This window comes from Leptinotarsa decemlineata, unplaced genomic scaffold, assembly GCF_025532065.1.
Source record: "Leptinotarsa decemlineata unplaced genomic scaffold, Ldec_3_MD MMD2_tig00026282_RagTag_RagTag, whole genome shotgun sequence".
Lineage (NCBI taxonomy): Eukaryota > Metazoa > Arthropoda > Insecta > Coleoptera > Chrysomelidae > Leptinotarsa > Leptinotarsa decemlineata.
In genome coordinates, this window is record NW_027412668.1 from 644,012 (window position 1) to 661,127 (window position 17,116).

Below are 17,116 nucleotides of genomic sequence, written 5' to 3' on the forward strand. Positions count from 1 at the left end.
TGACACAAATCTCAAAAATGAAAAACACTCTCCCAAAGTGTTCTGCTAACCAAGTTACTACCATTTCTAAGGAATGACCTACAGATTCCAAGATCCTATAAGAAATCATTCATCATCTTTACCAAGCTATAAATATAATCGCATTCTCAATGGACCTGTTTATACAGGATTCAAAATGTATAGTCATCCACCAAATATCAAATAATTCAATGGAACAATTTATTCAGGCCATTCTCAGCTTCCTACACTGTAGGTTAATGGACTGACACCTCTCAGAAAACAACTACTCCCCTGGCTAATACCACGAAGAGCGTTGGATTATATCCGACAGGTGTGACTGCAGGATTCTTCACTGAAATTATTCCTGCAAATGCTGTTGATCTAATTGTTGATAATAATTCCGCAGCATCATCCGTTTTAGAATATTGAAATTTTGTGTAGTTATTTTAATCTAATTTTTTTCGTATAGGCATAATGAAACTTATACTACAGTCGACTTTCTTCTCTTGCAAGTCTTGAAAAATTGATGTGTATATAAAAATTAGTTAAAATATTATATTATTATGTATCAACTTGGAAATAAAATCTAATCGTGTGTTTTATTTTTGCATCATGCTTTAGAAACAAACAACAGTTGAAGGATCGAACCATTTCCACTGAAATTCCCAGAATGAGTTAAAGTAAGCACGCCTATGTAATCTACCCCATGCACACATGACAGCGGGCATATGCAGCTGTCTGGAAGCCCCCCCTAACTGCCGTTACGCTACGTTCATAACCACCAGTCGTACCTTTACCATCGAGCGACACCCATTGAAAAAGCCGGTAACAGTTCGACTTCTAACGGCCGAAAAGTTATCCGTAATAATTAATGAAGTGTTCCTTCAGTAGTGTTGAATCTCTCAGCTATAGTGACTTCGTGTTGAAATTAATGAGCTTGAACCGGGCTAAAAGTATAGTGGTCAAATCTCCAAGTTTTTGCAATGGCTAACAAACAAAACTTCTACACCAACCCTGCATTCTGCCAGAAAAGCGAACTACCTCAACACCCTCCACGAGCTCTCAGTCCCAGAGGTGATATTAGGCAGTCCCCATTAGGAGCACAAACTGTCTACCACCACAAAGATTCCCAAAATCCCGACGTCGAGGCAGGTCTGCAGGAACAAGAATTCTACGAAGAAGTAGTTGTAGACGATAAAGGCTTCATCACAGACAAAAAATTCGTAGTGGTAGCCCAAAACAATGAAGGGAAAAAGTATATCCAAGTTCCTCAGTCAGAAGCCTCTCAAGGAAGTAGATATGGGCTGCCTCAACCTGTTAAAGCCAAAGAAACGAAGCTTGTCAGAAGCCAGAGTCAGAGGTACGAGTATATCCAAATGCAGGAGCAAGATGTAACTCCCAGGAAAAAACAGTATCGAGAGGAAACTGCGGTGGCACCTCCTGCAAGGATCCACAGGTATGCTGTAATAGAAACCGAAGAAGAAACCGAGCTGACCACGAAAAACGCTAGATACGCATTGGTGCCAGTAGAACAGCTCCCGGGAGTTGTTACCAAAAACAGGTACGAGTACATCCCAGACCAACAGAGGTCTCTGTCACCACCTGGTGCCGTGCCACGTAGAAACGACTACATCCAGGACCAACAGAGACCTTTATCGCCCAATGGCTCCGTTACACGTAGCCCCAACAGATACGAGTACATCCAGGATCCACCACGACCTTGTCCACCACAAAGCCCTACTAGATACGAGTATATACAGGACTTCCCGAGACCTGCTGTGGCACAAAGCCCTCAAAGATACGATTATATTCAGAGGCCCCTCTCACCTCAAAGTCAGGGTAGGTATGATTACATCCAAGAGAGGCCTCCAGGACAGAGTCCCGCTAGAGGTAATCCTGCTGCGACTCAGAAGTTACATGAACTTCTATCGACACCTAAGAAGACTCTAGCTGGCCAAAAACACCTGCTTTCTCCTCTACCGGGAAGGAGGATCACCCCTCCTCCTGTGTCACCTATTCTAAAAGAGTTCCAAGCTAAACCTCCTCAAAGGATCAGGACACAACCCTCCAGAGCCCAGCAGAAGTTGAACTACGCTATTGGAGCCCAGCATCTGGGGCAGCAGGATAAGAGACATACTGCTATAGTGGCTCCGATATGCTCGAACCTCAACCAATCTGTGTATAGTGAGACTACTTACTCCAAGTCGGGATCGTCTTCTAATTTGAGTATGAAGAGAGGTGCTGTGCAGAATACTCTGTCTTTTGCTGCTGTGATGATGTTACTGTCTGGAGGCGTCACTTCTGGGCTGTGTTTTTATATGATTTCGGTGTTGGGGAGGCAGTACTTTTTGGATTTTGGGGTCGTGGCCGGTTTCACGTGTTTGGTGTTGGGACTGTTGGGATTCAGGAGCAGGAATGTTTATTGGTTGCCGAACAGGAACTATATTTCTGGTAAGTTTTGTTGATGAAAGAGTTCAATTGTTCGAAAAATTCGCCATCTTGTGCAAATCGCCATATTGGATTCAAAGTGACTTCTTGTTGTTTTTCCTAATCTTTTCAATAAACCCTTCCGTTTGCTATATCAAGGAAATTCTCAAAAAACTTTTCGTACATACATACACACAAGTTGAATAAAATAATAATAAACACGTTCAATTCCTTTGATTCAGATTCACAAAAAAGTAAAACCGGAAAAGTAAATTTGTAAATTGATATAATTCAACTAATGTAAAGGGTATTTTATACAACAGTATATCTGAAAGCCTGAAACCAACTGCTGGAACCAGATTTGTGTAAAGGTCTTTTCTTCAGTTATTTGTTTCAAGTCATCATGTATACAATATAAATAATCGCAAATAATGGATAGAAATACACATATTCTATAAGATCTAGCAAATGCTATGGCTACTCATAGTTTTGAGGTTCAACTCAGTACACCTCGTACTTCACCTCGAACTTCACCTGTATGTGTGTTTTTATGTTAGACCAGTAGTACAAAATTCTTGTCTCAGACGTACTCACCTTATGGTTGGATCTGTCCTGCATTGATGGATAGTAATACTCCCAAAACGGTCTGTTTCTCGAGCAATCAAGGAAAGTCCTGCTGATGAACAAATGAAAAACAACTGCAAAAAATGTTTGTGAACAAAAACCTGCACAAGTGTTGTCCAGGTGTAATTTAATATTTTTCGTGGCAGTAGCCTAGTAAGTAGTTGTCGACAGGCATTTCCAATGTTCCTACATATCGTCAAATGTAGGAACATTGGATATATTCGAAATCTTTATATACTTATTGAATGAGAAATTTGTCCTGGTCACAAATTTCATTCAACCCCATTTCATTTTCACAAACGTGATATACAGGGAGAATTATAAACAGTACTTTCTTGAGTAATGAATTTTATAATAACCAAGAAGTTGTAAGAAATATCAAATCGAATATTCGAAGTGGAAATCATTGGCAGTTCCACAAAAAGTGTAGCATTTTTCATGTTTATTATTGAAAGTCCTTGTGTGAGTCACATTTCTAGGCGAATTCCTTTTTTAAATGGCCAGTATTCTACTCTTCACATCAAAAAATCTAGGGGTATTAAATCTGGAGATCAGAGAGGTCAATCAATTGGGTAAATCTGGAGTAGGCTGCTTCAATTTTGCTGAATGAGGTCTCGATGAAAATCCAACCCAGTAACAACAATTTTGAGTTGAATTGTAGACCGCTTTCGAAGAAAAAGCTTATGTAATTCACACAACAGATATATAAAGCACCCTTTTTACAAATCGTGCTTCAACCATTTTCAACAAAACTAGTCGAAAACAACTATTGATCTATTAGTATCCCAGCCAAAGCTGACCCTCATTATTTTTTCAGGATATCTGGTGCTGAGTTTCTTCAGCCTGCTGACCTGCACAGGTCTTCTGTTTCTTCTGGTGAAGCAACCACGTTCTGGAACACCTTTGGCCGATATGACTTCAGGTGCAGTTTGTGGGGTCTCAGTTCTCTGCTTGCTGATGGCAACCACAGGAGTGGTTTCGAGCTACTGTTGCAAATACCCACCTCCAGATAACAGAGTGCAGCACTGTGCTGAAGGTTTCAGCGTTTGATGCGGTCTTTGTTGAGGAACTAGTGAGAATATTTTTAGGTGAAATTTTGAAAAATGTTGTTTTTGTATTGGATGTGTGTGAAGTACCTACTAGGTTCTCCCTGAGAACATTGGCATCATTAACTCAGTTGCTTATTACTCAAGAAAAAATATTGTTTTAAGTTTTTTCTAATATTCAAAATAGCTTCTTGTGATGTTAAGCCCCTACTTATTGTATAGTTTCCTTTCTATAGTTTAACTTTCCTTGACTCCTCTTCTGATTTGTGACTTTTCTAGGCTTTTCTGTTTCCTTTCTCACGATATTGGTTGAGCATTTTTCTTTCCTCAACAATAATTCAAATATTAAACAACGTATTTATGAGTATTGCAAAAAGCTTCAAAAATCATTTGAACATGAGAGAAGAACATTTTCATTATCATAACGTGTATAATCTACAATTTATGATCATTCTTCGGATATTGTTCTTGAATTTCGAGGTGGACACTAAATTACACAAGAATGAAATTCTTCAAAGAGTGCTATATACAGGGCTATTCAAATTCGTTTCTGTACATGGGGATCTCGTAAACGATAAGAGATAGAGTGTCTCGAAATGGATGGACTCCAATTCGAGACATTTTTGAACTCGGTTTTTCATATTATTTATTGCCCTTGATACACGTATTTGCTGCATTGTTGCAAAATCATTCAAAATCCTCAATCTGGAGTCTTCCACATTTTTTATCTCTCTGCCAGCGTAAATCCTATTTTTCAATGTCCCCCATAGAAAATAGTCCAAAATAGTAAGATCTGGTGATCTTGCAGGCCATCTTATTGGCCCATTATTTGTCTCGAAATGGAAGACTCCAATTACTTCATTTCAATTTTCATTACAATTATAATGTTCGTTTCGGATGTTATTATTGCTATCATTTCTTTTTCTGCTCATAAAAATCCATATAATATATTTTTATTGTAGATATGTTTCAGATAATCATAAAAGATTTTCTTATTCGAAGTTGATTGTAGAAAATGCTCAGAGCAATGGAAATATGAGAAAATATTAATAGGTACCTGAAAATGAAAAAAACCTCTCTAAAAACTCTACGGTACACAGCGGGGCATGAAAGTTGCTCAGTCAACCAATTTCCAGGGCCGTAAATTAAAAGGAAATAATTCACCCAATTATAATCAAATATTACCGAAACATCCTGAAATATAAAATAAAATTTAATTTCTCAGTATAAAGTGAACTTCTACGATCCAAAAACTACAACAAAAAATACAGGTCTGTATTTAAAAATTCAAAGATGGGGGTGGCCCAAGTCAGATGATACCCTATATAAAAAATTCATGAACATATTCTGATAGCCCACACCAAGTGCCAATAGCAAAATGTGGACAGATTTTCAATATGTCTGTGAATAAAGAAGAAATAGGCACTTAAATAATTTGGGATTTTTTGTTTTCCCTGTATACCTCCAGAACCAAATGAACCATATTCGATTTTTTCACATCATTGAATAGGTCTCTAAAATACGCAACTTTGCCACACTGTAACCGACACTCTAGCTCTTATCGTTTACGAGATCCCCATGTACAGAAACGAATTTGAATAGCCCTGTATGAACCTGTTGAATCTCAGTAAGATTATCAAAATGCTGACTTAGAAATCTTTGACAAATCTGAAGATGTAGCCAACTTGAAACGTACTCATGTCTCTCAGGATATATTTTTTTTGAAAGAGGCCATTTTGGAACTATTAGGTAGCAAAATCTCACAAGCCCAACATTATTGAAAGATCGTGCAAACGCAAGCATTTCTATTCTGTTTCCCCATCAACAGCGTCGCTAAAAATGTTATGAAGCAGAGGATCCCGATGGCTTTTTTGAGGGTCTTCAGCATTTCATTCAATATCAGTGATTTTTCCTATACTGTATCTGTCAGAAATTCTGCAACTAATGAAGTATGTAAGCCACTGGACTGTCATGTTTTCTTTGTCCTGTTTTAAAAGTTCTGAATATGTATCACCTTTTTGTTATTGAGTTTCATTTGTCTGGACATTATTGTTAATTTTTGGAAGTTTCATTTCAATAAAAAATTTAAACGACTTGAAAATACATTGTACAAAATGCCTGGAAAAAAGATAAAACACAGCTTCTCAGCTCCTGCTCCGTGGTTTTTCATTATTTCTCTATCTACGAATTCGTATGCTATATTTGTTCCAAATAATTATTCTTCATCATTTAAAAAAATGTACTTCACATTCTTTTGCTAACATATGGTCCTTCAACCATAATTACTTTCAAATTCAATTTTCACGTTAATCAATTTTTGACTAGAGACTCATCTACCGATGAGAATCATGTCTCCACCATTGTTGGTTTATTTTTATTTATTGACATTTATTTCGACAGCTTTAATCCACTCGTAATGAGTATTGAAAATACAATGAAATAACTGAACGATGCTAATAGTAATACTGTGTTTTTTTTAACTTTTTAAAAAGATTGAAGCTGTCGACATAAACAAAATTATAACTCTGCAATACCGCCCCCCTTCACACGAAAACCATTTTTATACTCCCTGTTAAACAAAAATACAATAATGTGGATCATTTTTGTGGTTCCAAGTTACACGTGAGTTGAAAATTTCTTACTGTTTTTCGAGTAGAATGATTATATTTACATGGACAATTGACATTCATGATAATTCCATTCTCAAGTTATATATTTTCAATGGAGATGTAACTTGTAACTAAGTTCAAAATGCTCTCAAACAATTTTTATATACCGCCAGATTTTGCAACTGATAGTCATGACTTTCATATTCATTTTTTCTTGAAAACAGTGGGGTTGAAACCTTTATCATCAATTGTCACCCCCTGTTCATGCAGGTAATAATTGAGGATGTCTTGAAACAAAATAACATGTTAGAAAAGGAAATGCGGACCCATTTTGAAGGGTCCACTGAAAAGGGTGAATAAATTTTGAAGGAAGTTTCATTCTTAACAAAAACAAATGGACAATACCATCGTGGTTCGCTAGTAGAGCATATCGAGTTCTGCGGCTTTGCTAAGAATGAAACGTACAGCTTTTCAATGAGTTCATGGTATATTCGAGTTTGATCTAACTGTACATATTTTTGTTTTCTTTCTATGCAGAGCTGAAATTGAGATTTGACAAGCTAGAACCGATGATCAATTGATACATTATTCATGGACTAAAAGTTTCAGCTCTGCATATATGGAGTTATAGTCTACATTATCCAAAGATTACTTTAGTTCAATAGTTGGAAGTTGTTTCAGTTATTTGAAAATCATTCATTTTATTGTTGACTCTAAAATTTTGTGAGTAATTTTCAAATATTACAAAATAGAAATTGAGTCACGACTCTTTTTTTTACTTCTAGGAACTTTTAGTCATAAATGTATATTGAATGTTATTTTTATATGGATGTATATAGTATATAGTGCCTACATTATTTATTATTAATCGCTAAGTTTGAAAATGAAATGTATATTTGGCTGTTTTGATAAATGCAATAAAGAAGAACAAATTACCTTTTTATTTCATCAAATACATAATGTGGAACGATAATAGGCTGCATAAGACATTGATATACTTTGGAAAAACCACTAATAATGGATAATTTAAGAAAGTATATAAAAAATTATAACAAAATTTCAGTGTCGGATGAATCAGGCGTATTATGTGAGTTTTGTGCTTGCCTAAAACTTTATATTGGCCAAACGGGAAGAACCTTCTCCCAAAGAATAAAAGAACTTAATAATTATACAGTTGAAAATCAATCGATCAATATATATATCACGTCACAGTAGAATAAATATTTATTGTTTCACCTTTTACTGAATATAATAATAATGATGATGATACTATTTATTTTCCTTTCGACATATAAGATGTATAGGTATAGTCAGAAATAAAATAAAATACATACAAAACGAAACAAAAATACCACAAAAACAAATTGTCACAGTGAAAATCATGAAAATACATTCAACAAGCACAAACTGATATTTAAAATATCCTTCAAAATACTCATCTAGTTAGTAAAAACATATTTTCAATAAAAAGTCATTTTAAGTTGTTTTGAAGCCTTTGTTGCTTCAACATTTTTGGGAAGTTGGTTATATATTCTAGGTCCAATACAGTTAAAAGAATTTGGAACGTGAAGATCATTTTTTGCCTTGTTTTCAATGTACTTATGAACATTAAAATTTTATAAAATGCATCAAAATGTTCGAATATATGGACGTGAATTCACTTGAGAGTGATGGAAATTTATCAACTGATTTTGTTCCAGTACATCTTTCAAATTTCCAAAAAGAAATATGATGCTACCAAACTTTGACACTGACTGTTCGCAATGAGATTTCCGGCTAGGAAATTCATCAACAAGTACAAGAAAAAGTTTTACGTTTTCTGCAGTTCTGCCCTTCAGTTCATCAATAAATATGATAGTGAGTTTTTGTTGAAAAATTTTTGTCTAGTATGAAACGTTAGGATTCGTGTTTTAGACTGGTTGAATGGTAAGTTATTTTCTGTGTTGAGACAAACGTTTTCAAACAGTAAAGTGCATTTCCTTGTATGCCAATATTATGTAGTGTAATGTACAGATTTTCGTGATCAACACAGTTGAACTATAAAGTGAAATGTAGTTGATAGAAATTCAGCATTCCTTTGGTATTTCACAAATTTCCATGAGAATGAAGCAGAAAATGGTTTTCAAAAAACTGGCCGGATAAGAAACATCATCACATGTGAATAACTTCACATTTACGTTCCACGTGTCACGTGTGTTGTGAATTTTCCATTGATACTCAGCGAAGTTTGCCAATATAATAAATAAAGAGGTTTGTGTGTGTTTGCATGTTTGCGAAGTCATCATGATGGAACCGTTCAAGGCTAACAACTAAAACTGATTACGAGATGGCTATGAAAGCGTTTGTAGAGTTTGTTTACAGACCATCCAGTGGTGCCTTTATCGATATTCAGGAACACTAGCAGGCTAGAAGTTTAATAAAATGTGATGAAATTGTAACACTTCAATCTGAGATTTTCACCGAACAGTTAACACGCCTGAGGATGTTATTGTACAGTGAAACACCTGCTGCCGTTTTGTAAAATGTTCAGTGAATATCTCAAAATGAATGTTAGCCTCTATCGGCCTTTTTTGGGTTTTTCGCCTTCCACAATCTGAATGTGTGTGTTTTGAATTTTTTGGCTTTGGGAGAGCCAATTAGCCAGATCACCAAGTGATCACCTTCAAAGAGAAACATTAAATTAGAAACTAACGCGAAGCTAACGCTATTTATGCTATATAGATATCCAATACAGGTAAACCATCCAGGTGTACCACCCATATAGGTATACCAACCTAAATTAATGCGTATTTTTATTAGTGTATATCGCTGAGAGGTCATTTTTCTCAGTGAACCAGGTTGTATCACTCAAAATCTTTGGTTCGGAGTTGGGACACCGTACATCAAAGGATCCGACGTTAATGTCGCTTCTCTGTGGTAGGTATTCTAGGACCTGGCACTACTTTTCAATATTATTAACGGAAAATTCAGTTGTGCTGAACTTCTAGAAAAAAATGTTCTACATTTTCAAAACCGATCAACTCGATATCAACAAAACTCAATTACGGAATACTGTGCTTTAATGTTTTAGTGTATAAAATAGAACTGGCCCATACTTGATGAAAATCCATATTAAACAACTAATCAATACAGTTTATTTGTATGAATTTCACTATAAGGGTTTTACAAAGACCGCGACACGTGTTTCGCTATACAATAGCTTCTTCAGGCGTAAACTATAGCTCATTGTTTTTTGTCGTTTTATACTGTAAAATTAACCCCTTTTAAACTTTCAATTTACCCCTTTCAAGCTATTCTTAGTTGCAATTTGTAATTCAGTGCCTTATCTGATTTTATTTTAATTATAATTTATACTTCAAATGGGCTTGCCCGTAAATAAATGAATATCTCCGGAATGAAATTTCGCACACCAAAATGTCACTATGAATGTTGTGAGTATTTAGGTCAGGTCAAAGCCCTTTTGAAACCAGTAAATAAATTTGGGGCAATATTTTGAAAATATCTGATTCCCATTCTGATAATTTTTAAATAATCGAAAAATACGCTGAATTCTGTTTCGTTTTAATTCCCAGCAATAACAAACACAGAAATGTATCAACTACTCATTTTTTCAATTCAGTTTGAATATTTCCTGTTGCAGTTTTCCACTACATTAACATCACTGTGCCGAATATTACCAACAAAACTTCAGAACACCCTGTACACATGCATTACTCCACCACGCCGCTGCGCTGCATCAGAAAAATAAGCAAATCTACAGTAAGTAGTTTATTTTCCCATTTTCTCTCACAAACGGCACCGGAACACCCGGCAACGCTGCGGTACCCAGGTAGGTACCACCAAGACGGTACCGGAGAGATGGCAAGGAACTCAGGAAATCGACTTCTTTCAGTTTCAATCACGACCGACTAGGATTACGTAGTGAACGTTGTGTTTTTGTTCCAGAAATTATGCAATAAAGGTGTTCCGCTGAATGGCCGTATTGATGATTGTAATCATGTGAAGATAGGAAAAAATAGGTGAGGTGAGTGTTATTACTTTATAAATATGAGTCAGTGCACATGTCCGGCTTCGCCCTGAGAAACGTTTAATGTAAACAAAAGTATCTACAACCGTATACGGGGTGTACCGAATTCAGAAATAACGCCCCTAAGGAAAATTAGATGAAGATAAGGCGTGCAGGTTCTGAATTGTCATAGGCCTGCTAATAATGAAAGCTACTGAAAATATTTTCCCATACTGGAACAAAAATACTGTCCCTCAGTACTGCGCGCATCGCTATCAAGCTGGAATCATCAATAGATGACTAAAAAATCATTTAAATTCATATATCGAATGGAATTTGGCAATAATTGATGAAAACCCACATCAAAACCTAGTAATGAGATATAAGAGGACTGTCTAAAAAAATAAGGTGGAAGTTCAAGTTTCGCGGGCTATGGACATTTGATTTGCGATTTTTTTCAAGTTGGTACACCCGTCTCGAACATATGTTAACAATTTCAGCTGTTGGGATGTTTAGTCATCGCCGCTTGCGACAAGCAATACGAATAAAACATACGATATTGTAGGAAAACAATTCATGGGGCACCGCAATCATGTCTCAGCCACCGTATTCACCAGATTTGGCACCCTGCGACTTTTTTCTATTCCCATGATTGGAAACACCCATGAAAGGACGGCATTTTGCGACAATTGAAGAGATGAAAACCGAATCATTATATATTATATCTGAGGGGAACAACTTTGGAAGGTACAAAATATAAATTGATGAGTAAATAAATATTTTTTGTGAAAAGTTTTGATTTTTAGTGTGAGGTTTATAAAATCTCGACACATTTTTTGCTATACCGCACCTTTCTCAAACAATATTTAATCAGCTACATTATCCAAATTCCAAAAACGTTACTATGATCTACAATTATGCCTAGTCTAGTGTTACTACCTAAAAGGAGCTTAAACAAGCATTTCATTACCTAGTAAAAGCAGGTAAATACAGGTGGAAATACTGGTAGGCACATATTGAGTAACGGGGAGTTATCCATCTCAACTTGATCATTTATGAGATATCAAGAATTCTTCTACCTATTGATTTGCATTCTATCCAGAAGGTGAAGTTTCCAACCTTCCTTCTGGAAATGAAGAGTTTCGAATTCATAGTTGAACTCATCTTCCTCTGTAAGGAGGTGACTAGCTCACGTTGAATTTATTTTTTTATTCTAGAAACTGTTTCTATATTCTTGTACGCGTGCTTTAAATCTTCTTCCAGCTTTACCTATGTAAAATATCGGACATGAACCGCAAGACAATTTGAAAACTCCTGATCTATCTGACACAAACTCTTGTCTCCGTTATTTTCAATATGCATACTCACATTATCATTATATTGAACGTTATATTTACACCTTTATCTTTCATTTTCAATTTTTCGTAAACCGTCACATACGGAAATAATCATACATAGTTTTGAAGATTTCTAATTTCCAAAAATATATTAGGTGAAAATATAGCATTTAAAACCAAACAAGAGTACTGGTATATCCTAGCCGTGAATAATTGCGCTCAGTATGTCAGCATTCCAATCGTGATTACAAATTTCTATACTTTCTTCCCGCCATAATAGTCCAACCTGGATATTCATTGTTTTAATTGAGCAAAATTATCTTTACGTCACCTCGATGCCCGTTCCGAAAACGAATTCATTTCATACTTCCGTTTCATCATCCTTTCCACTGTTTAATTCGGTTTAATTGAAAAGCGGCAAACGAAGTTAAACAATCGTTTAACGGTTACGTAGACCAACGTAAAAAAGTATTTGCTGAAAAAGTATTTTTACGGAGTGTCACATTCTCATTTAAAACACACCTTTCGCTGCAAATCATCGATAGGAAAGTCTAAGCATTCCGTATTCGTATTTGAAAGTAGTTGTTTCAGATAGAGTTTTTCCTCCAATTTGTACCATTTTCGAGTACCTATTCTAGAGACTTACATACATAACTGAGTCGGTTTTGGATTAAAATTTTCAATACTTCCTATCAAAAGCACTATTTATTGTATCTATTAGCATTTTGTAGCGGAGTGGGGTAAACAATCTTCAAAAATAGTATATGAATTGTATCTATGTATCTATATAGTATGTTATTATCAATATTGCAAGCAATGTTATGAAGATTATCTACCTGCTTCGTTTCATAAGCATTTCTACTACATATGTGTTATATCTCACTTTTTTACTATCTACTATACCACTATCCATAACATCTATACTATATTTACTATCTGCTATATTCCCTTGAGTTACAGAATGTACAATAATATAAGGTAATGTGAATACAAAAGTAACAAACTTGTAACTAACTTTGTGTCGTCGTTTTAAGAACTGCGTATCGCCGGATGTCTATTCAGCAAGTCAGCATTGACATTGATGCATGATACCTTGGATATGAATAGAGAAGGGCAATAATCAACATATATGTATCCAATTATCTATCAATTGTCGATTGTAAGATTACACATTTTCAAGTAACTAATTATCTTTAATGCGAATGTACGGTTTCTCAATTGCAATTATATGTCACTCATTATCTTTCAATTATTTTCCACCTGCACAAAAGAAAGAATCGGGGTTCCCGTTCCCTTCTTTGTCAAAACTTGCCGAATTTATTCACGCCAAAATTATTTTCCCGCTTGTACTTCCTGATAAAAGTTGGGTAGTCGTGTGCAGTTACCATATCTCTCCACTGCTCTTTCTCACTCACCTTTGTTTACTTTCCGCTGGGTTGAGACGTGCAATAATTTTTTTCTTGGGTGTTTGATGAAATGAACTTATTGTTTCACATTGACTAATTCTGGTGGAATATTACCTGCAACGGTTTCATATGCATATTACGAAAACAGCTGTATTTCATACTTCCGTTTGGCGGTTTCACACTTCTTTTCAATTATAAACTTTAATAACGTTGATATGTATGCATATACTTCAACGTCAGTTCTGCGGCTATTTCTACGTGACTATTTTACGAAATAAGTGTGTATTGTCGATGACCTTCCGCTTGTTGGTGCTGCGTGTAATATTTGTTTTTATTCAGGCCGTCTTCAAGGTATGTCAAGAAAAACTACATGTGCCAATTGGTTCTACTTGTAATGAACTTGAAATAGTTATTAAACAGTGTTTTTCAAAAATTGCTCGTGTGAGAATTGTGGGTTTTCAATTATTTAGCTGATGAAATTCCAAAGATTGACATTAAAGGAATATGACTTTTAAACTGATATTTTATCATATATAGGAGATGATAAAAACCAAACTTTCCAAAAGATATCCTTTGTCATTCACACTCCTCTGTCCTATTTTTCAAATCGCTACAGAAATTTCATATATTCTTCAGTGTCTTAAGTTTTATTTTCAACAGCTCCTTCTCTTTTTTCGATTGCTTCATCCTGTTCTCTGAATTGTTTTTAGATTCGATCTGCCAAATAGAAATCCTGCTTGCCACCTTTTATAAACCAAACACGATTTTTACAGTTATTACGACACATCACATAAAGAAAATAAAGTACGAAACATGAGTCTGTTGTAATCCTCGGAAATCAATAAGCACACTTATCACTTCAGTAACATTCAGTTTTCCTGTTCTCAGATATTTTTTTTTCTATTTCCATCAGAAGTTTGTTCTTCAATCCTCAATAGTATAATACATAGAGTATAAGAAAGACATGACTGTCATATATTCATTGTTCAGTCAGCTTAAGAAAAAATCTTTCGGATCCCAACATTACCCAAGCTAACCCTCAACAGCTTGGTAAAATTTGAAAATTTTTCTCACCACATATTTTCTTATACTCAAGAACTTCAATAAGTCTTAAAATGGTGTCAATCCTACCTGTCCTGACGTAGACAATTTGTATAGTTATTCAAGTACAAAGAATGTGAAAGCAGGAGTGCCACAAGGATCGATCTTGGGACCCATACTTTTTCTACTATTTGTAAATGACCTGGCTGCTATACGTTTTTCTGAAGGTTCCACCATTTTTTCACACTTTTGTGGCATAACAAAAATCTCACTATCGTGAGATGCAGGTTTGCATTTTGTGCTGCAACAAATGTTTATCATCCCTTCTTTCAGGAAGCTGGAGAGTCAAATCAAGAACTCAATTATATATAAGCCGTAAAAATGTACACTCTCTCTCCATCAAGGGTGTATTATTATTTTTGTATCAAACTTGTATTATACAGCAAGCTTTTATTTCATTTCCAGCCTAAACCCGAGACCAAATGTAACCAGTTCCGACCTTAGATCAGACTCAAGAGCGAAGATGGAACGGATCTTCAAAATACGGACGAAGTCAGATCGGAATCCTCGCGGTCAGTACCCTTCAGAACGAAGATACTCAGCCTCCATTGTGGTAGGACTCAGCGTGGTGTTTCTGCAACTCTTTTTGTACTCCATTCTCATGGGGACCTTAATAGTGCACAAAATGACAGTCAATCATAATGCAAACGCCACCAGAGATGATGGTGAGTAGTCCGAAAAGGTCTAGAATGTAAAAATTTCAAGAAGGCTTTGTGTTTTGGTTCAACGTATACCTGGACACTTGAAACTCTTTTTTGAACAATATATCGTCTACTGCTCAATGTGTATGTGAACAGTAACATCTGCATTACTTTTTTCTGTTGGATTTAGATATCGGTATTCTGAACGAGACGGAGATCCAGGAACTGGAAAGACTAGAAGAAAAACTAGAGAGGGATTTGGATCATAAAGTTCAAGTATCAATCAACGTACCTGCTTTGGTGTGTTCAGGATGCTTCATCATGGCAACAGGGTGAGTGAAAATTCTAGAAAACTCTTGTCCCATCTGAGAATCCTGAGAAGTCTATACAGTTTTTGAAAAACATTCTGAAGCTTCTTGCTCAAAATCTTCGGATGTTTCAGAATTCCGTAGAAGTCTACGAAGTAATTATAATAATATTTTCTAATTATTACCATCAAACAAGGCAACGTATATTACTTCTTTCAGAGAGTTCAAATTATATTAGACCCTGAAAGTCCAAACTAGTAAAATCCACCATGAAACATTGCCACCACTTTCGAACAAAGTTTTTCTTGCCCAACTACGAGTGCACATCTACGGAATATCGTTTCAACCAACTAATTTTAGGAACTTTATATGTAATACAGTTACTCAGAATCTAAAATCAACCTCTTCCATCCCACAGGTACTTCCTCAGCTTCAGCACCGGCCTCCTAGCCTGGAAACGATGGTACGTGGACCACAACATCACCTTCTTCTTCCTGGCAGCTTCGTTCTCCACCCTCACCTCCGCTCTGAGCCTCCTTCTCTCTCTACTGACCTGCCTCAACATGGACTTCGACTACGACACATACAACTACGCCCCCAGCGAGGCTTCCCCGATCACATTCAGCCTAGCCTTGAACATCATCATCCTCAGCTCCGTGGGGATGATCTGGTCGTTCCTCTCCTCCAAGGTGGGGTACAAGGGAATGAGGACGAGCTACCCCGACGACATGGGAGTGGGCAAAGGGGGCAGCAAGTGGAGGTCAGCGTCGAGAGAAAAGGGAATGGTAACGCCTTCCCACCTGATATCATCAGCCACTTTCCAGCAGATGACAAGCTGGCTAAGTACCTTCCCAGGAAGGAGAACCGTGATTTGCCGAAGGAGGAAAGTACTTTGGAATATCGGCAGAGGGTGGATAAGTTTTTGTCGGGGGATGGGGACAATGGGGAGAGTAAATAGTTGTGACACGTTCTTATATGTAGATTTGAGGCAATGATGACACTACCAAATGTTTGGTACAAAATATGTTTATTGTGACTGTGTTCCAAGTTCTCGCTGAGGGAATACTGTTCAATTTTTTCCATCGGGAAGTATAACGGTCGAACAATATAGAAGCCAAATAACAATACAGTTACTTATGATGTCACTGAAAAACTTTTTGTTATCTGCGTAGAAACATCCTTCAAGATCTGAAAAATATCAACTAGCTTAACTTTCAGATTGAGATGAGTTTTAGAAAATGGAATCTGAAAGAAAGTATATAAACAGATATAATTTATTATATTATCTTACACCAGCTGACTGATGAAATACGTATTAATATCGGTATTAATAATGGAGTTACTGGTAGATTGACGTTGAACAAATATGAAAAAGGAGCTGATAAAAATGTGGCCAGAAATGTGTTTATATCATCGGTTACTAAACTTAACTTCCATGCAAAAAATAAGAGAGAGTATGTGAATTTTCAGGCCCTGCAGTATTAAAAAAAGTGTTGAATATGAATGAGTGAAAATAAAAATACCAGGACCAAAAAAAAAAAGAAAACAAAGAAAATAAAACAGCATAAAGACGCAAGTGGAAAATAGGCTCAATTCCAAAAAAAACTGACC

General features: G+C 36.0%; 2 protein-coding genes and 1 long non-coding RNA gene across 4 annotated transcripts; 2 read left to right on the plus strand and 1 right to left on the minus strand.

Annotated features, from left to right (window-relative positions):
• The first annotated feature begins 647 nt into the window (after positions 1-647).
• spdo (sanpodo) lies at positions 648-7,638 on the plus strand. Its single transcript, XM_023159049.2, has 2 exons — positions 648-2,451; positions 3,869-7,638. Exons 1-2 carry the CDS (start codon positions 984-986, stop codon positions 4,099-4,101), a joined length of 1,701 nt encoding a protein of 566 aa, XP_023014817.2. The 5' UTR covers positions 648-983; the 3' UTR covers positions 4,102-7,638.
• A 2,853-nt stretch (positions 7,639-10,491) lies between these two features.
• On the plus strand, positions 10,492-17,116 carry LOC111504484 (uncharacterized). Its single transcript, XM_023159046.2, is given in 5 exon segments — positions 10,492-10,730; positions 14,962-15,221; positions 15,388-15,529; positions 15,924-16,252; positions 16,255-17,116. Coding segments are annotated over 4 exon segments (882 nt in total). The 5' UTR covers positions 10,492-10,730; positions 14,962-15,019; the 3' UTR covers positions 16,464-17,116.
• LOC141484599 (uncharacterized) lies at positions 13,831-16,017 on the minus strand. 2 transcript variants are annotated; one of them, XR_012466700.1, is made up of 3 exons: positions 15,884-16,017; positions 15,716-15,832; positions 13,831-15,653 (listed from the first exon to the last, which is right to left on the minus strand). It is a non-coding gene; the product is annotated as an uncharacterized lncRNA (long non-coding RNA). The 2 variants fall into 2 exon arrangements; XR_012466699.1 differs by having other exon boundaries at positions 13,831-15,832.